This window comes from Balaenoptera ricei, chromosome 7 (assembly GCF_028023285.1).
Source record: "Balaenoptera ricei isolate mBalRic1 chromosome 7, mBalRic1.hap2, whole genome shotgun sequence".
Lineage (NCBI taxonomy): Eukaryota > Metazoa > Chordata > Mammalia > Artiodactyla > Balaenopteridae > Balaenoptera > Balaenoptera ricei.
Genome location: NC_082645.1, coordinates 51,361,277 through 51,378,784, shown reverse-complemented (window position 1 = coordinate 51,378,784; position 17,508 = coordinate 51,361,277). Strand labels below are relative to the sequence as shown.

The following is a 17,508-nucleotide window of genomic DNA, read 5'->3' as shown; positions in this document are numbered from 1 at the left end:
TCCTGGTCTCTGACTTCCCACCCAATATAAACGTAGAATGCAGATGAGCAAAGTGAGTGAGCGAGTGAAATTGTTTGTAACAAAAACCCATTATTCACAGATGAAAAATTTATATTGTCAGCGTAATATCTGTGAGGCTAAACAACACTGGAGACGATATAAAAGCAGTGCGCTTCAGTGCAGAACTACAGAGCTCAGGACACTGCACACCAAAGTCCCAAAAAGAGGGCTCGCTCTCTCTCCACCTGCTCTGTCCCACCTCCTGGTATCAGAAGGTAAGATTAATACTGACAGATTGTAAGACTGAAAATTCTGTTTGGGGTCCAGTTAAGTATTCATAAGGGGGCAAAGTATTATGAATTATAGTGCTGTTTTTTCATCTTATACTTTATTACTATAATACACAGGGCAGAGTTGAAATGAAAAAGTGATATAAAATGCATTTACATAAACTTCAACATACTGTAGCCGCAAAGTGAGTTGAAGAAATAATTCAATGTAAAGATACAAAATAGAAAGAAAAACAAAGATTCAAATCAATGCACTTACTACAAGATTTAACTGTTATGAGAACTGCATTTTAAAAATAAGTGGTAACAGTTTGAAAAACAAATATTTTTCTTTGGATTTGATAAATGTGTGTACTATTGTGAACAGAAGGAGTCTTAAATTCAGCAGAAATGTGTCCATTAGAGAGGTTATAACAGCAATTGTTCCTTACCAATGAAAACATATGGTTTTCCAAAAGAGCAGAATTAACATCATCATTCAAATATTCAAATAAGGCTGATAAGGCTATCAAAAAATCAAAGTCCATGAAATCAGCTCTTTGTAAATAAGACATAGCATATTTTGTGCAGAGAACAAATATCATTGATTACTGGGAATTCTGTGGATGGAGCTGAGTAAAAGCATAGATTAATAATTACTTACTATGTATTGAGGACCAATAGTAATAAATAAAATATCTAAAATGTTTATATTCCAAAATGAAATTATAGTAAATACCATTAAAAAAAAAGAATATCAGATGTTCTAAAGTACCTACTTAAGCTCTTAAGGACAAAGAACACTTTTATGAAGATCCTCAATGGGTAAATGATTACGTGGTATGGTTTCTTTTCCACACACTAATTAACACCTGTGAGAGGAAATGATCTAGCCAGTTTTAAAAGTATTTGGCCTAAAGCACCAATATATTTAGGGATACACTGTATGTCACCTTGCCTAGGTCAAAGATTAATCTTTCTAAAAGACTTTCTATTCAGGAAATACTATTGGTACCATATCTCCTTTTAAATTTGAGTAGAAATGTAAGGTTCTTATAAAACTGCAGATTCTTTCTGTAGGCTGCCTAAAGCAGGGGTGGGGAAGTAATTGGAAAGTCTTCTCTTATTGAATAAGATTTTGATACCAAAATAATGCAAATATTTGCTTTCTCAAGTCGTGGTATTCAAACAACCTTATTCTTAAATTTTTCACAATTCTGTTGACTTTTGCACAATGAATAAATACAATTTTAAAAATCAGTTACTTCTTTCAGTAGAGCTCATTCTGTTGCCTGGAGAGGACTTTGAGCATTCTCTTCTGTATGGTTGTTTCTTCTACCAGCTCTCTCAGGGGCAGAAAACCACCTGCTCCGTATTTGCCTCCAGAGGACATCATAGAAGATAACTGTAAAACCGTTAGGGACATTGTGTGGAAGGAATTACAGTTCTCAATTGACTTTCCAACAATGACGTAATCCTAAAGAGAAATGCTTGCTTTAATTTTTAAGTTTCTGAAAGCATAAATTTATCATTAAAAATTATAATCAGAAGACCCTGCCTATATATTTGGCAAGGTTTCCAAAGTTTGCCAACCAGATAAACTGAAGCACAGCAAAATGCCAAATTAGTAATTGAATGTTGATGAATGAAGAAGGATGAATATGTAATGCCTATTGTGTTGTTTTGTCTAACTGACCTCTTAATCTAAAAAGAGTTAATATTTCAAAGGAAAAAAAATATCACGCAGGTATTACAGTCTCCATGTTTTAGTGCCAAAGACAGATAGTAAGTATGGCTAAGATGTTAAAGAAAAGACTGATAATTTAAAATGATAATATTTATAAAATACTTATTTCAAACCAAATGCCATTTGCTAAAAATACTCATTCAAATATTTTATGGATAAGCATGATCAAACTTGGATTGAAATCCCCACTTCTCAAAGTAAACACGGTCGGTTGAAAGTAGCAGAGGGAAGTTCATGACAAACACTGGACTTGAGGTTTTCATTCAGAAAATAGGGGTGCTTGTCCTGTGGGGACATTCTGGCCACATTCATGTTGGTCCCACCCCGCCCATCCACACTGCATCATGATGTCCTTGGCATCCCATGGCTTCATGAGGCATCTGCTTGTGATGCGAGGTATTCTACAACCTGGTCTAGGGTGTCACTAGCAGTGAATGACATGTCCTGGACTCAGTCCAATTATAAAACAACCAGGGGACTTCCAAGACTTCAGAAGCAAGCATTAATTTCCTTTATGACAGTGATCTCTTAGTTTCTTAGTTGTGATTGTTCAAGTTGCCAGAAGCATTAGTTCTTGTTGCAAATTGCTTGTCTTTAAAATGATTTTTTTCCCTTTAATTTAGAACAGGTCAAAGCACCCTAAAATACCTCAAATCTGTTGGCCGCTTTATAATTACAAAGTCTAGACCAAGTTACACTATTTAAAATATAAATGAATAATACATCTGAACCGACAGCTGGTATGCCAAGTTGTAGCCTGAGGCTGCTTTAAGATGGTTGAAATGCAGTATAATGTAAATGCTTGGAAGTGAAGGACTATTAATTGAAAGCCAGACTGATAGTGAAGAGGGTGGCATTACGGATAAGGCGCCATTCAGGCTAACCATATGTAGCATATCATCTACAGTGGGTATTTTCAATGTTTATCGTGGACATTTTTAATTTCAAGTCTGGAAGTGAGCCTTCTAATCATTAACAGAAGTGTCCTACACTAATGAAAAAGTTTCATAGTGCTACACATCTTTTGTATTCTTTCTAGCCACCAAAAAAAAAAAAAAAAAGAACTGCAGGAAAAATATAATCTAATATTTAAAATTACTAGAAATATAATCAGAATAAAATTGATGACTAGCTTTTTGTTCTATTTATAATATTTACTTAGTCAAAATTGAACTAATTTAGTCTGACTGGTTTAAATATGGTTGAGGGTCTCTATCTTTCCCTTGACTCTGTGTTCCAACAGGCAGCAAAAATGAAAAGCATTTACTTTGTGGCTGGATTGCTTGTAATGCTGGTCCAAGGCAGCTGGCAACGTTCCCTTCAGGACACAGAGGAGAAATCCAGGTATTAAATCTTTAGACTTGAACTAACATAGCACTATGGTTAGAATACAGCCCGAGATAACTGTGATTAATAAATAGGTCTCAGTAATTTGGAGTAAATACTCCGCAGAATTTTCAAATGTTTAAAGTATCATTGTGATAAAGGCTTTTCTAGAGTACAGATCAGAGTATGTTGTTTCATAACTGAAAGGGTGGGCAATGTTGAAAAATATGGTACATGGGAAATTATAGCTCTTTGAAATCTTCAGCTAATACTCCCCGTTCATTCATTACTCACACTGCAGAGTAGGCCATTTTAATTATTCACACCAACTTTTCCTCTTTTATTCCTTTCTAAAAATTAACACTGTTTCTTACTAATTGTAAAAGTCATACATGTTCATTATACAAAATATGCATGTACTGTGTATAAATATAGCCTGATCAGTTACAGCTTTGTATTATGTTCTGTCTCTTAGCATTGTATTGTTAGCTTATTTTTATTATATCATTACAAATATCTATTAAGTGTATGGTATTTAATGGCTACATACTATTTCACCTCATAAATATACAATATTTATTTAGCTACTCCTGCTCTATTGAGTACGTAAGGGTTCTTCAAATTTTCCCACAAAGAATGCTGCAAATAACATTTCTTCCTACATTTCTTACTATTTTTCTGAGGATTTATTTCTAGTAGTAAAATAATCATGTCAAAGGATCTGAATGAGCTTAAATTTTTTATCTTGCCAACTTGCTTTCCAGAAAAGTCATACACATGCACACTCCCATCAGCATTATAGAAATACTCCTCTCACAATATCCTCCTCGGTATTTAATCCTTGCTAATTTGATAGGTAAAAATAGTATCTCATTTCTATTTTTGAGTTTTAATCATATTGAATATTTCCCCACATAACCGTGCCAACCAACTGTTGATTACTGGCATGTGGATTATCCACTACACAGTTTCAAATTAGCAAGTGGGCTTTTTCTTGCCTTTCTTCGAATTTTTAATTGTCTTTCCTTCACCATTAGCTACCACATAGCCAGGTAATGGAGCTACTTTTTTATATTAATATATGCGAAACAGAATTCGGAACATAAATCTGCTGCCCCAAAAAAAACGGTTTGATATTCTTCACTCTTTTAAAATATTCAAGGCGTTGCTCTCTTCTGGCATTATTAACATAATTACGAGTAGATGAAATTGTTAAAAAAAGATTTATTTAATCTTATTTCAGAAAAAAGAAGCCAGTCGAAAAATCAATTGCTAGAATTCCAAATCGGAGTGCATTCAACTCTGGTAAAACCATGGGATTCCCATGGCAAATTAAGGTCTTTCTGAACTGCCAACTGAAATACTCAAGGAACCTGCCTTCCAACTTCATGTGGTTCTGTATTTTGTAGAGAAGCTGCTTCTCAAGTGAATCTACTCTTGAGGAGAGATTTAATTGCACCAGTCACTCTTCTTCACAGATCATTCCCAGCTCCCCAGACCGACCCGCTCAATGATCCAGATCAGATGAATGAAGACAAGCGCCACTCACAGGGCACGTTCACCAGTGACTACAGCAAGTATCTGGACTCCAGGCGTGCCCAGGATTTTGTGCAGTGGTTGATGAACACCAAGAGGAATAAGTAAGAGCCTGAACCTGATCAGAAATTTGCACACAAATGTATTACTTAAATATGTCTAAAATTCCTCCTGACTTTCTTAAGTTATCGTGCCTATCAAATAGTGCCCATAAGCTCTTTCAATTTTGATGATTTTCAAGGTTGGTGATGTTATCCTTCCTAATGTGCCTCTGAATGTCCCACCCCTCATCCCTCCAAAACTCTTACCCACCCTCCAATGGGACATAGACTTTAAATTTTCCCAACTGTGGTCTTAGCAATATTCACTCTCATGCCCATTTTCCTTTAAAATTGAAAGCTGACTTTTACAGACCTGCAAGATTAGAAATCTAATCCCTGACCAAAAGATAAGAGCAGATTCAACATTCCCTTGTAGGATTCAAACTCATGACTATGATCACAAAGTATCCTCTAGCCAAGTTAGTAATGGTAAGGAATGGAAACAGATGCAGTCTTTTTCTTGTAGAATACAATCCAAGATACACATTTAAAATTACAGCCTAGCTGCACAGCATAAAGAGAGAAGAAGGTATATAAGAGCACAAGCCTATCGCAAGGCATACATTTTAATGCTGGACTTCCTTTGACAGTTTTGAGGGTTTTTTTGCTGCATCCAGGCTACTGGACGAAATCAGCCGCAAGGGTTTCACAGGGATGGTGGAATTTCACAATTTCTTTGGAGGGTGACCCACAAGGGGAAGGGAGTTATGCAGACAAAGTAGCTGAAGGAATCTAAAAATCAGGAAAAGGGAATAAATTTGTCTGGATAGAATGGAGAAGGGGGACAGAGAGAAACTAGCCAGCAGGAAGAATAAAAGAGAGCTGTTGACCAAAAATCCTTAAACTGGAGAGTACAGGAAAGATGGCGGTCATGGTCAGAGAAGACACTGAGAGAAGTCCTCGTTAAGGATTACAGATGGGGCCACTGGTGAAATGGGAGAAATCACATATTTGAAAAAATGCAAACAACTGTCTTCATTTCTAGAAAGAGAATGCCACGACTTGGTAAACTAATGTAAAACAATCCTAGCTCCCAGGCAGTTTCTGTTGTTTTTAAGATGAAACCTTCCAGGGCTAATATATGATGGAACAACTGACCATCTATCTGGTCAACCACCTCCACAGAGCACTCTGTACACATTTGAGGGTGATACGGGGTCATCTTCTTAGCTTTCCTCACTGCTAGCCCATCACACATTTCCTTTAATCCAATATCAGGTGGTCTTTTGAAGACATTTTGAGATGCTCCTTTGCTTTCCCTTGATTCAGTTAACTAACTCTGACCCCGTATGTACTAATGACAAGCTGCTGTTTTGTTTGCAGGCAGCATAGCACAGTGGATAGTCCCCATACATTGAGACTGAAGAAAATGCTGCTTTAATAGTCAATGGCACAGATAAGCAGGGCAGGTGAAAATGGGTCACTAGGTGGAGTGAGGGAGCTTAGCCCCCCATAATTTTTATTAGCCCCCCATCAGCCTTCACTCCAGGTAATTAATGTAGCTTCCAGACAAGTCCTCTACCCACCCTCATCTCTCAAAGCCACACAGAATCCCGAACCCAAAGCTGCCACTGCTTGCTTATAGGTGAGAACCATATTGCTAAAGAGACAGATCTTCAATTTAACTTTCACATTTCTTTCAGGAATAACATTGCCAAACGTCATGATGAATTTGAGAGACATGCTGAAGGGACCTTTACCAGTGATGTAAGTTCTTATCTGGAAGGCCAAGCTGCCAAGGAATTCATTGCTTGGCTGGTGAAAGGCCGAGGAAGGCGAGAGTAAGTCTGTACATTCTTACTTAACTTTTCTTCTTTTTTTTTTTTTTGCTTGATGTGAAAAACTTAGAATACGGTTATCTATATATGGATCTGCATTACGGAAGCCATTAGTATTGTCTCACAGAGTAAAGAAATAACTCCTGTTGGTGGGAGACGATTTACAAAAGTCTCGTCTGTTTTATCTCTGTTAGCAAGTATTAATAATAGAGTCAAACAGGTTACTTTTTTATCCCCCATTATAGTTGTATTATAATTAGGGCATTAATTTGCCAATGCAGGACACTTTTGAGAATAAACAGAGTGCTTTTGATAACTACACCAGGAAAATAAGCTTAAACTAGGACTGTCCAGGAAAACTAGGGATAAGGGAAAAGAAGAAATAATGCAGAAAACTTAGTTTCACTTTAAATATTTACATAATTTATGTGTTAGTAAGTATTGTGTTAGTAAGTATTGAGGTAAAAATGTGATAAAGACTGAAAGGAATTAAACTTAAGACGTTTCATGAAATGACATTCAAAATACAGATATGTGGCAACATCTATATATTTAACAATGTGCCCATTTTTTATGGGACTGTCATAAAGAAAACCATTAAATTATCACAGCTGAAAATACGCCCAAGACCTTTAGGTACTTTCTTGGATTTTACCACAACCAAACAGACCCCTGAACCATCCCATTTTCTTGTGATCATTTTGATTGACATTTGAATTATGAGAAGCAGGAAATTCATGTTCCACTCTATTTTTATTTTTAGTGAGACTTTAAAGAGCTGTCGAGGCAAAAGGGAACTAGTATTCTTGCTGATTTTTAAAACATTAACAATCAAATTTACAAAATCAATGGGAAAATAGTCACTTACACAATCAAATTTACAAAATCAGTGGGAAAATAGTCACTTACACTTGAGACTATTTTACAGTGTTTTAAAGGGATACCAAAAATTCTGCTAAATAAATCAATCGAAGAGAAAATCTGATATAGACTAAGGTTTAATCCCTTAATACTGCACTTGGCAAGGCTGTTTTGATAATCACTAGTTTTACAGGCTAGAATATATTTTTATGAATTATAAACAAATTAATAGTCTCAATAATAACTTCTGTGTTGGCAATACACTAAAATCTTTGAAGCAGCTGGAATATGGAAAAGGCCTTAGTTTCAGGTCCCAGCTCTGCGCTATTCTACCTAATTCCCTTTCTGATATGCAAGTTTCTATGAGGCTTTTTGTGATAAGCCCTCTGTAAATAGAAACATATGGTTTTGTCAGTAATGCTTACACATGTTACCAGTGATAGGCAACCAATAAACATTTATTTGAAATGTTTAACCAAGTACTGATTTTACCTCTCTTTTTCTCAGTTTCCCAGAGGAAGTCACCATCGTTGAAGAACTCCGCCGCAGACACGCCGATGGCTCTTTCTCTGACGAGATGAACACGGTTCTCGATAATCTTGCCACCCGAGACTTTATAAACTGGTTGCTTCAGACAAAAATTACTGACAGGTGATTTATTTTAGTTCATTCTGAAAACCATCAACACTTTCATAAACATTATCATACTGCTACAGGTTGTTCCTATGTGGGGAGAGAGTCTTTACTCTCTTGGTATATAATCAAAATTATGAATCATTCAAGAGTACATTATTATATTTGTTTTCTGTCATTACAATTTTATCCATTCACTCATTTATTCCAAACACATTTCCTGAGTGTCAATAAGGGACAAGGCATTCGGAACACTTTGCAAATTGCTATGTATGTTGAAATTTTAGCACAAAGTAAAATACCAGTATATATGGTATTAAATACTTAATGTAATAAGCATAGCAGTAAAAATTTAAATGCCAAAATTAACCACTTATCTTGGTAGGTTGTAATTGCTTTTTTTATAATTATTCATACACTTTATATTTCTTTTTTTTTATTAATTAATTAATTTATTTATTTTTGGCTGTGTTGGGTCTTCGTTTCTGTGCGAGGGCTTTCTCCAGTTGCGGTGAGCGGGGGCCACTCTTCATCGCGGTGCGCGGGCCTCTCACTGTCGCGGCCTCTCCCATTGCGGAGCACAGGCTCCAGACACGCAGGCTCAGTAGTTGTGGCTCACGGGCCTAGCCGCTCCACGGCATGTGGGATCTTCCTGGACCGGGGCACGAACCCGTGTCCCCTGCATTGGCATGCGGATTCTTAACCACTGTGCCACCAGGGAAGCCCCACTTTATATTTCTTGATAGGGACACTTTAGGATAAGCCATCTTCAAATGTAAATATTTGAAAAGTCCAAAAGACAAAGGGATCTATAAGATGAAAAGACATAAATAACTTTGATCAAAATAAATCATTGAAATATTTCCTGGATAAGTTAACAATATCATCTGTGTATTATACTACGTTAAGTCATTTTCTCTTTTTTTTTAATCTCCAGGAAGTAAGTGTGTCATTACTCAAGATCATCTTCACAACATCACCTGCCAGCCACGTGGGATGTTTGAAATTTTAAGATCTGTAAATTTAAGAGGTGTATTCTAAAGCCATATTGCTTTGCATGCCAATAAATGAATTTCCTTTTAATATTGTGTAACCAAAAGATCATAAATAAATAAACCATTGTCAAAATAGTGCTAAAATGTCAGCTTTAAAATAAAAAAAATGCAGAATTCTCTTATTTTCTTCTTATTTTGGATGAAGTACCCTAACCTGCTTACACTTAGCAATGAAACTGTTGTTCTATGATATAGTTTGTATATATAAATTACTCCAATCACAACATATCTGCATTATAATAATAGAATAAGGGAAGGGCTGGTAGCCACAGTTGTGAAACTGAAAGAGAACTTTCTTCTTGAAACTTTTGTCATAACAATGCTCAGCTTTCAATATATAAAAGATAGACTAAATTAAAATGTCAAGCTTCTTCACCATGGTCTGTTTTCTCTCTTCTTTGTGCTCCCACTCCTTCCAAATGCCCCTGCTTCCTAAGCTGGTAGCCCATAAGCCAAATCTGATGCCCAGCCGTGGTTTCATGTTTTAAGTTGTTACACAGTGCTTTAACGTTTTTAGCCAACATTGAAAAATCAAGGTATTTTACATTAAAATGTTGACTTCTTACATTTCTTGAAAAATTAGGTCCTCAGGAAATATTAGACCCACAAAACAAATCTCTTCTGAAGCTGAGAGCCAGCTGCCTTCTTCTGAACGGTCACATGCCTGGCACCTGCAGGCATTTAAATTTTTCTGTCATACCCTATACTCTTATCTCCCTGTCCTGCAGTGTCCAGTATCTTGGGTCAGTCTGATGCTGATTGCCGTGTCACAGACATTTCTCTGCTGTATAGAGACAGCATTGTCAACTCTCTTTCTCTCTTTTATTATTGAGATATAATAAACACATAACATTGTGTTTGTTTATGGTGAACATGTCTATTTACATTTATATATTGCCATATGATTACCACCAGAGCTTTAGCTAACTCCTCTGTCAGGTCACACAATTATCATTTCTTTTCTGTAGTGAGAACATTTAAGATCTAGCCTCCTAGCAATTTTGAAGTATGTAATACTGTATTATTGACTATAATCCCCATACTGCCCATTAGATCTCCAGAACTCACTCATCTTCTAGTTGCAAAGGTGTAACCTTTAATAACAACTTCCCCACCCCCTAGGTCCTGATAACCATTGTTTGTTCAAGAGTGTGTTGTTTAGTTTCCACATGCTCGTAAACTTTCCAGCTTTCCTCTTGTTGTTGATTTCTAGTTTCATATCATTGTTATCAGAAAAGACAGTTGGTATGATTTCAATCTTCTTAAATCTACTAAGACTTATTCTGTGACCTGTCATATGACCTATCCTGGAGAATGTTCTATGTGCACTTGAGAAGAATGTGTATTTTGCTGCTGTTGGATGGAATGCTCTATAAATATCTGTTAAGTCCTTTTAGTCTAATATATAGTTCAAGTCTAACATTTCCTTCTTGATTTTCTGTCTAGATGATCTATCCATTGCTGAAAGTAGGATATTGAAGTCCCCTGCTATCATTATATTGTTGTCTATTTCTCCCTTCAGATATGTTAGTATTTGCTTAATATATTCAGCTGTTCCATTGTTGAGTATCTATATTTTTATGATTGTTATATCTTTTTGATAAATTGACCCCTTAATTATTATATAATGACCTTCTTTGTCTCTTGTTACTGTATTGGCTTAAACTCTATTATAAGTATAGCCACCCCCACTTTATTTTGGTTTCCACTTGCAAGGATTATCTTTTTCCATCCTTTCATTTTGAGCCTATATATGTCCTTAAAGCTGAAGTGAACCTCCTATAGGCAGCATATGGTTAGGTCTTGTTTTTTTATCCCTTTATACACTCTGTGGCTTTTGGTTGGTGAATTTATTCCATTTACATTTAGAGTAATTATTGATATGTTAGGCCTTATTAATGTCATTTATTAGTTGCTTTTTAGGTGTTTTGTAGTTCCGTTGTTTCTTTTTTCCTCTGTATCTGCTTACCATTTTAAATTAGTGATTTTCCATTTTCTTCTTGTTAAACAAAAAAATTGCTTATTAATACAAAAGCACACACAAAGTATAAAGTGATAAGAAATTTAAATATCTAAGTCAGAGCAAACAGGTGGCAATTCAACATCCAGAGCTGACAAATTGCTTGAAAGAAACTGCAACAGATTAGATTCCCCCTGATGAAGAGGGAATCTTCAAAGGTGAAGTGGGGTCAAGGTATAATAGCTTTTCAAGTTTCCTCTCCTCACTGAGAATCATGAGAGACACTCCATTCAAGGGGAGGTGTCCAATTTGGTGCTTTTAAGGCAGGTCAAAACCCTCAAAATCTAGAGAATTGAAGGGAAAATGTGTCTCTATTTCTGGATAGGTATCATTTGAGGCAGGAACAGAGCTTTTTCTTTAACAGTGCTTTTGGTCATCTTTTTGGCAGAGAAGTTTGTCTCTGAGGCATCTCTTAGTCTTTACTGACTTTTTTTGTAACTCTGTTGACAGTTCCTAAAGACTTTCTGGTGGCTTTAGGTAAGGCTGTTGGAAAATCAAACATTTGTGAACATGTGATGTTGAAACCCAAGATCTCCCATCTAAGACTTTGACTGAAGTCCTAGACCCCAGCTTCAGTCTCTCCTTAGAAGCCACACGGATGCCTGGTTCTCCATTTTCCTTAATAACAAAGATCAGAGTAGTCATTCTGGATTAAGCAAGACTCAGTCTCTTTTTCTGCTCTGACTGCTTTTCTTGATTTTCCACTCTGATTCCCTTTTCTTTATCTTTTGTGAATCTACTCTAGGTTTTAGTTTTCTGGTTGCCAGGTGGCTTACATAAAACGTCTTATGGAAAAAACAGTTCATTTTAATGTGATAGCCACCAATCACATATGAAAACTCTACACTTCTACTCCCCAACTTTTATATTTTTTATATCACAAGCTATGTCTTTTTATATTAGGTGTTTGTTAACAAATTATGGTAGCTACTCTGCTATAGATGCTTTCTATTGCATTTTCCGTTTCATTCATTAGATTCTTCAGCTCCAGAATTTCTGTTTGGTTCTTTTTTATGATTTCTATCTCTGTTAAATTTCTCATTTTGTTCATGTATTGTTTTCCTGATTTTGTTAAATTGTCTTACTGTGTTTTCTTGTAGCTCATTGAGCTATTTTGAATTCTTCATTGAGTAAATTGCAAAATTCCATGTCTTTGAGTTTGGTAATTGGAGATTATTGTTCTCTTTTGATGATGACAAATTTCCTTGATTCTTCATGTTTTTGGAGTTCTGCATTGCTGATTTCACATTTGAAGTAGCAGAATCACCCACAAATCTTTACTAGTTCCCGTCAGGTGAGATACATTGATCCTTTTTCCTATTATATCTGGGGTTTCTCTGACCGTGTATGGATACACCAACTCCACAATTCTTGCTCCCTCTTGTGGCAGAATTCTTAAGCTTTTATGCCTTCTCTGGTTCTTACTACTCACCAGGTGAGCTGCTGAAAACCTATCTCTTTTTTCCAAAAAGTAGAGCTACAGCTCAAGTTTGTGATTTCTCCCTTGCGCACAGACTTCGGTCTGATTTTCTGAGCACGCTCCATTTGCCACACTTGGGAGCCCACACAAGGAGCCAGCAGAAGAGTGGGACGAGGTGTGTGTTTAGTAATTGGGGCATCGAGGATGCCTGCAGTTCTGATGGGGGGGATTCTCGCAGGCAGGCTTCCTTTGGAGCCCTGAAAGCAGTCAGCAGGACTCTCTAATGCCCTTTGATATTCTTATCTGCCTCTCTCCTCATCTCCTCTCATCCTCCAGTCATGGATGTCCCCCCCTCAGTACTGTGGGTACTGCTCTAGAGAAATGGGTTTCTCCAGTAGCTTCCCACACAGCTGGGGTAGCCTGGCACTCATTTACCACTCACCTTTTCTCCCCCAAGAGAGGTTGTCACCAGTTAGTTCAGCCCTGAGCTGTGTCATCTTGGGGGAGGGATAGAGCTGGGTGGTTCCCCTCACCCTCTCCAAAGCATCCAAATTTGGTTTTATTTTTTGTTTTTGTTTTTGCTCCAATGGAGTGTTGGAATAGCCCCTCAGGAAGGCTAGACCTCTATGAAGCCTCTCTTATCTTGGATGGCTGCCCAAGTCAACACTCTCCAGGTTTTCCTCAACTGCCGCCAAGGGGTGTCGGGGCAGGTTCACCAGCTCCTGCTGGTTCGCAGACTGTACAAAGGTCTGTCTTCCTTTTGCCAGATGCACAGTTGGGAGAGACTCCTTCCAGGTCCCTTGACATATGGTGCTCGATCCCACAACTCTACAGACATACTTTTGTTCACAAATGGATGCTGGTTTTTAGTTGTTAAAAAGGGGACAGAAAGGAGGAATGTATTATGCCAAAATGATGCTGACATCAATTTGAGTTGGATCCTCTTTCTCTATCTCTAAAGTGCCTGTAAGCCAGAATTTCCCAATTACCAACCAGTAAGTTTCTAAAGTTTATAAATTACTTATATACTTTGACCGAAAGGAGTAATATCTGTAATATCTGTAATAATCCTCTCACCCATTTACATAATGACAAGCTTTTCCTGATCTGTATAGAAAAGTTAAGATTAGCATTATCTAAGTAGGTTTAGTGCCAGCTGTGGGAGCCTGAGCAGGTAATTTAAGCTGCCTGGGCCTAAATTCCTCATGAGAAAAAATTAGAGTAAAAGTGCCTAATCACCACCATATCTTTCAGAAGTCTTTGTTTATAACTCTGTATTTGTCTTACAATGAGTTCTCAGTAATAATAGGATCCTGAAGTATCCATCCTAAGATCATTATTATGGAGCTACTCAGGGCAGAAGTTACCTTTGTATGTATCAAGATTATGTCAGTCAGCTTCTCCAGAACCAAAACTAACATGTTTTCCTCCAAAGCATCTGAAAGGGGAAGGCTCATAGGCTGCACAAGTTCTTTCTGAGTAGGGTTTTTGTTTGTATATTTGCTTGACGTTTTAGGTAGGCGATGGCTTTGTGGATTGTTTAGGCATTCAACTGATAAGATCAATGTACTGTATTTTTCACAGTTCTGAGCTAACAAGCTCAAGGCTATTCTATGGGACTTCCCTGCTGGCGCAGTGGTTAAGAATCTGCCTGCCAGTGCGGGGGACACGGGTTTGATCCCTGGTCCAGGAAGATCCCACATGCCACGGAGCAACTAAACCACAACTAAACCACCACAACTACTGAGCCTGCGCTCTAGGGCCCACGAGCCACAACTACTGAGCCCACGTGCTGCAACTACTGAAGCTCGCGTGTCTAGAGCCCGTGCTCCGCAACAAGAGAAGCCACCGCAATGAGGATCCCACACTCCGCAACAAGAGAAGACACCGCAATGAGAAGCCTGTGCACTGCAACGAAGAGTAGCCCCCGCTTACCATGACTAGAGAAAGCCTGCATGCCACAACAAAGACACAATGCAGCCAAAAATAAGTAATAAGTAAGTAAATAAATTTATTTAAAAAAAAAAAGGTTGTTCTACAATGTCCACCATGGTTTCTTTTATGCAAATTGTTGCCTTTACTCTGATACCAATGTATCACAGGTGACATAACAGGCTCCATTTGGAACTGAAGTTTGGTTTAGAAACTAAACAGATATGTGTTCTTGTGATACCAAGTCAAAAGCTTGAGAACACCTCCATGCCCACTCCAGTTAAGCAGCAGCCTTCAGAACCAGGGATACAAAATAGAGGAGGTAGGCAGCTTAGGAAACTGACACCTAGCTGGAGTGAATGGAAAAGGGAAGCATAAAACAGCAAATGTGAGTCAAGCCCAAAATAATGCCAAAGGTCAAAATCAGAGATTAATCTTCCCTTAGGTTTAAAAGGCAAACTAAGGGACGACAGTGGGAAATAAAGCTAAGGATGGGGACTGCAGGCCTAGAAATGAAGTTGAATGTATTAGTTACATATTATATTTACCTGTGTGTAATACAAACCCAATCACAGAGACTGAACTAAATAGGGGGATATATATTTTTTACAAAACAAGAAGTCCAGAAGCAGGAAGTCCAAAAGTAAGCATATCAGCAATAACACCTGTTCTTTATCCTTCTGCTTTGCCATCATTAGCAAATGGCTTTCCTCTCACAGTCACCTCAAATTTGAAAAATGACTGATCCATCTCCCAGTTTCCTGTCCATGTTTTAGGGAAGATAAAGAGGAAAAAAAGGATGGGTAGGAGGATAAAGAGGAAGAAGAAGAGGAGGAAAATGAGAATAAGTATCTAGAAGGAGAACTGACAATCAGGAAGGGAATGCACAATTTTTGAAACAGCAAAACATTCCCAGGAATCTCCAGAAGAATTTTGATTTTTTTTTTGGCCAGAAATGTGTCTCATGACCTCATCCTGGCTACAAGGAAGGCTAGGGAATTTTGTCTTTCAGATGAATATGTTGCAGCCCATACAAAACAGGATTATATTAGTAAGGAAAGGTAAAAGAATGAATATACGTATGAAATTAGAATCAAAAGGTGCATTACCACAGTCAGGGTTGAGATGCCCAAGCCACATTTTACTGAGTGCCACCTTTGTTGTTTGAAGTTTCATTGGCCTAAGTCCGAGCAGGTTTGCAAAACCCTGGACTCCCTCTGAATTCAATGTGATAAAAGTAAAACACCCAACAAAGATTACTGTAGAACATTTAGATAAGACTCATACAAGCATTTTATATCTTTAATTATAGAACTAAGATTAAATAATGGGGATAAGACTATAAAGCAGTCATGTTGAATGAACCAGGCAGATATAAATATAAAAGAAAGCAGGGGTTGAACTATTGGCACCAAAAGTTAAAACTCCAGCAAAAAAATATTAAGGAAAAGAAGGACACTTTAAAATGCTGAGTGTTCTGAATCATAATGAAGATCTATAACAGCTGTTAATATTTATGCACCCAATAACACATCAACCACTTTCATAAAGCAGAAACTACATGAGATTCAAGAATCAATAGTCAGAAATACACTGATAAAAAGAAATCTAAACTCTCCTCTCTTAACTCAAGATAGAGTCAGAGAAGAAAAAAATTAGGATACAGAGACCTAAACAACATAATCAATAAGGTAGATCTTATTGATCTAAATTGAAGTATGATTTCTGATGAAAGAGGATACATGTTCTTCAAAATGGAATGGAAAAGTCACAAAAATTGACCACATTGTCGGCCACAAAGACAACCTTAATTATACAAATAATTGTACAAATTTTGAAGATTGGAATCATTCAGACCATAGTGGAATTAAGTTAAAAATCAAAAACAAAAGATAGCTTAAAAATTCCCAACTGCTTGAAACTAGGCAATCACTTCTAAATAACCCATCAGTCAAAGACATCATAAAGGAAATCAAAAAATACTTTTGAACTGTACTATAATGAAAATAAGATAAATACAAATGAAAGATACAACTAAAGCTGTATTTAAGAATAAAACATTGCTTTAAATGTATTTGTTAGGAAAGAAGAAAGTTTGGAAATCAATAGCCTAAGCTTTTACCTCCAAAAGCTGGGGGGAAAAGGACAGCAAATTTCAGAAAGTAAAAGAAAGGAATTTTTTTTTTTTTTTTAAACATCTTTATTGAAGTATAATTGCCTTACAATGGTGTGTTAGCTTCTGCTTTATAACAAAGTGAATCAGTTATACATATACAATATGTTCCCATTTCTCTTCCCTCTTGCATCTCCCTCCCTCCCACCCTCCCCATCCCACCCCTCTAGGTGGTCACAAAGCACCGAGCTGATATCCCTGTGCTATGCGGCTGCTTCCCACTAGCTATCTATTTTACATTTGGTAGTGGATATATGTCCATGACACTCTCTTACCCTGTCACATCTCACCCCACCCCCTCCCCATATCCTCAAGTCCATTCTCTATTAGGTCTGTGTCTTTATTCCCGTCTTGCCACTAGGTTCTTCATGGCCTTTTTTTTTTTTCCTTAGATTCCGTATATATGTGTTAGCATACTGTATTTGTTTTTCTCTTTCTGACTTACTTCACTCTGTATGACAGACTCTAACTCCATCCACCTCATTACAAATACCTCCATTTCATTTCTTTTTATGGCTGAGTAATATTCCATTGTATATATGTGCCACATCTTCTTTATCCATTCATCTGTCGATGGACATTTAGGTTGCTTCCATGTCCTGGCTATTGTAAATAGAGCTGCAATGAAATTTTTAACAACTAGAAGAAAATAATGAA

General features: G+C 37.1%; 1 protein-coding gene and 1 pseudogene across 1 annotated transcript; one reads left to right on the top strand and one right to left on the bottom strand.

The window, feature by feature from the left end:
* The first annotated feature begins 3,268 nt into the window (after positions 1-3,268).
* GCG (glucagon) lies at positions 3,269-8,273 on the top strand. Its single transcript, XM_059927166.1, has 4 exons — positions 3,269-3,360; positions 4,821-4,982; positions 6,623-6,760; positions 8,126-8,273. Exons 1-4 carry the CDS (start codon positions 3,269-3,271, stop codon positions 8,271-8,273), a joined length of 540 nt encoding a protein of 179 aa, XP_059783149.1.
* A 3,097-nt stretch (positions 8,274-11,370) lies between these two features.
* LOC132368509 (securin-like) lies at positions 11,371-11,971 on the bottom strand (annotated as a pseudogene).
* Positions 11,972-17,508: the final 5,537 nt, after the last annotated feature.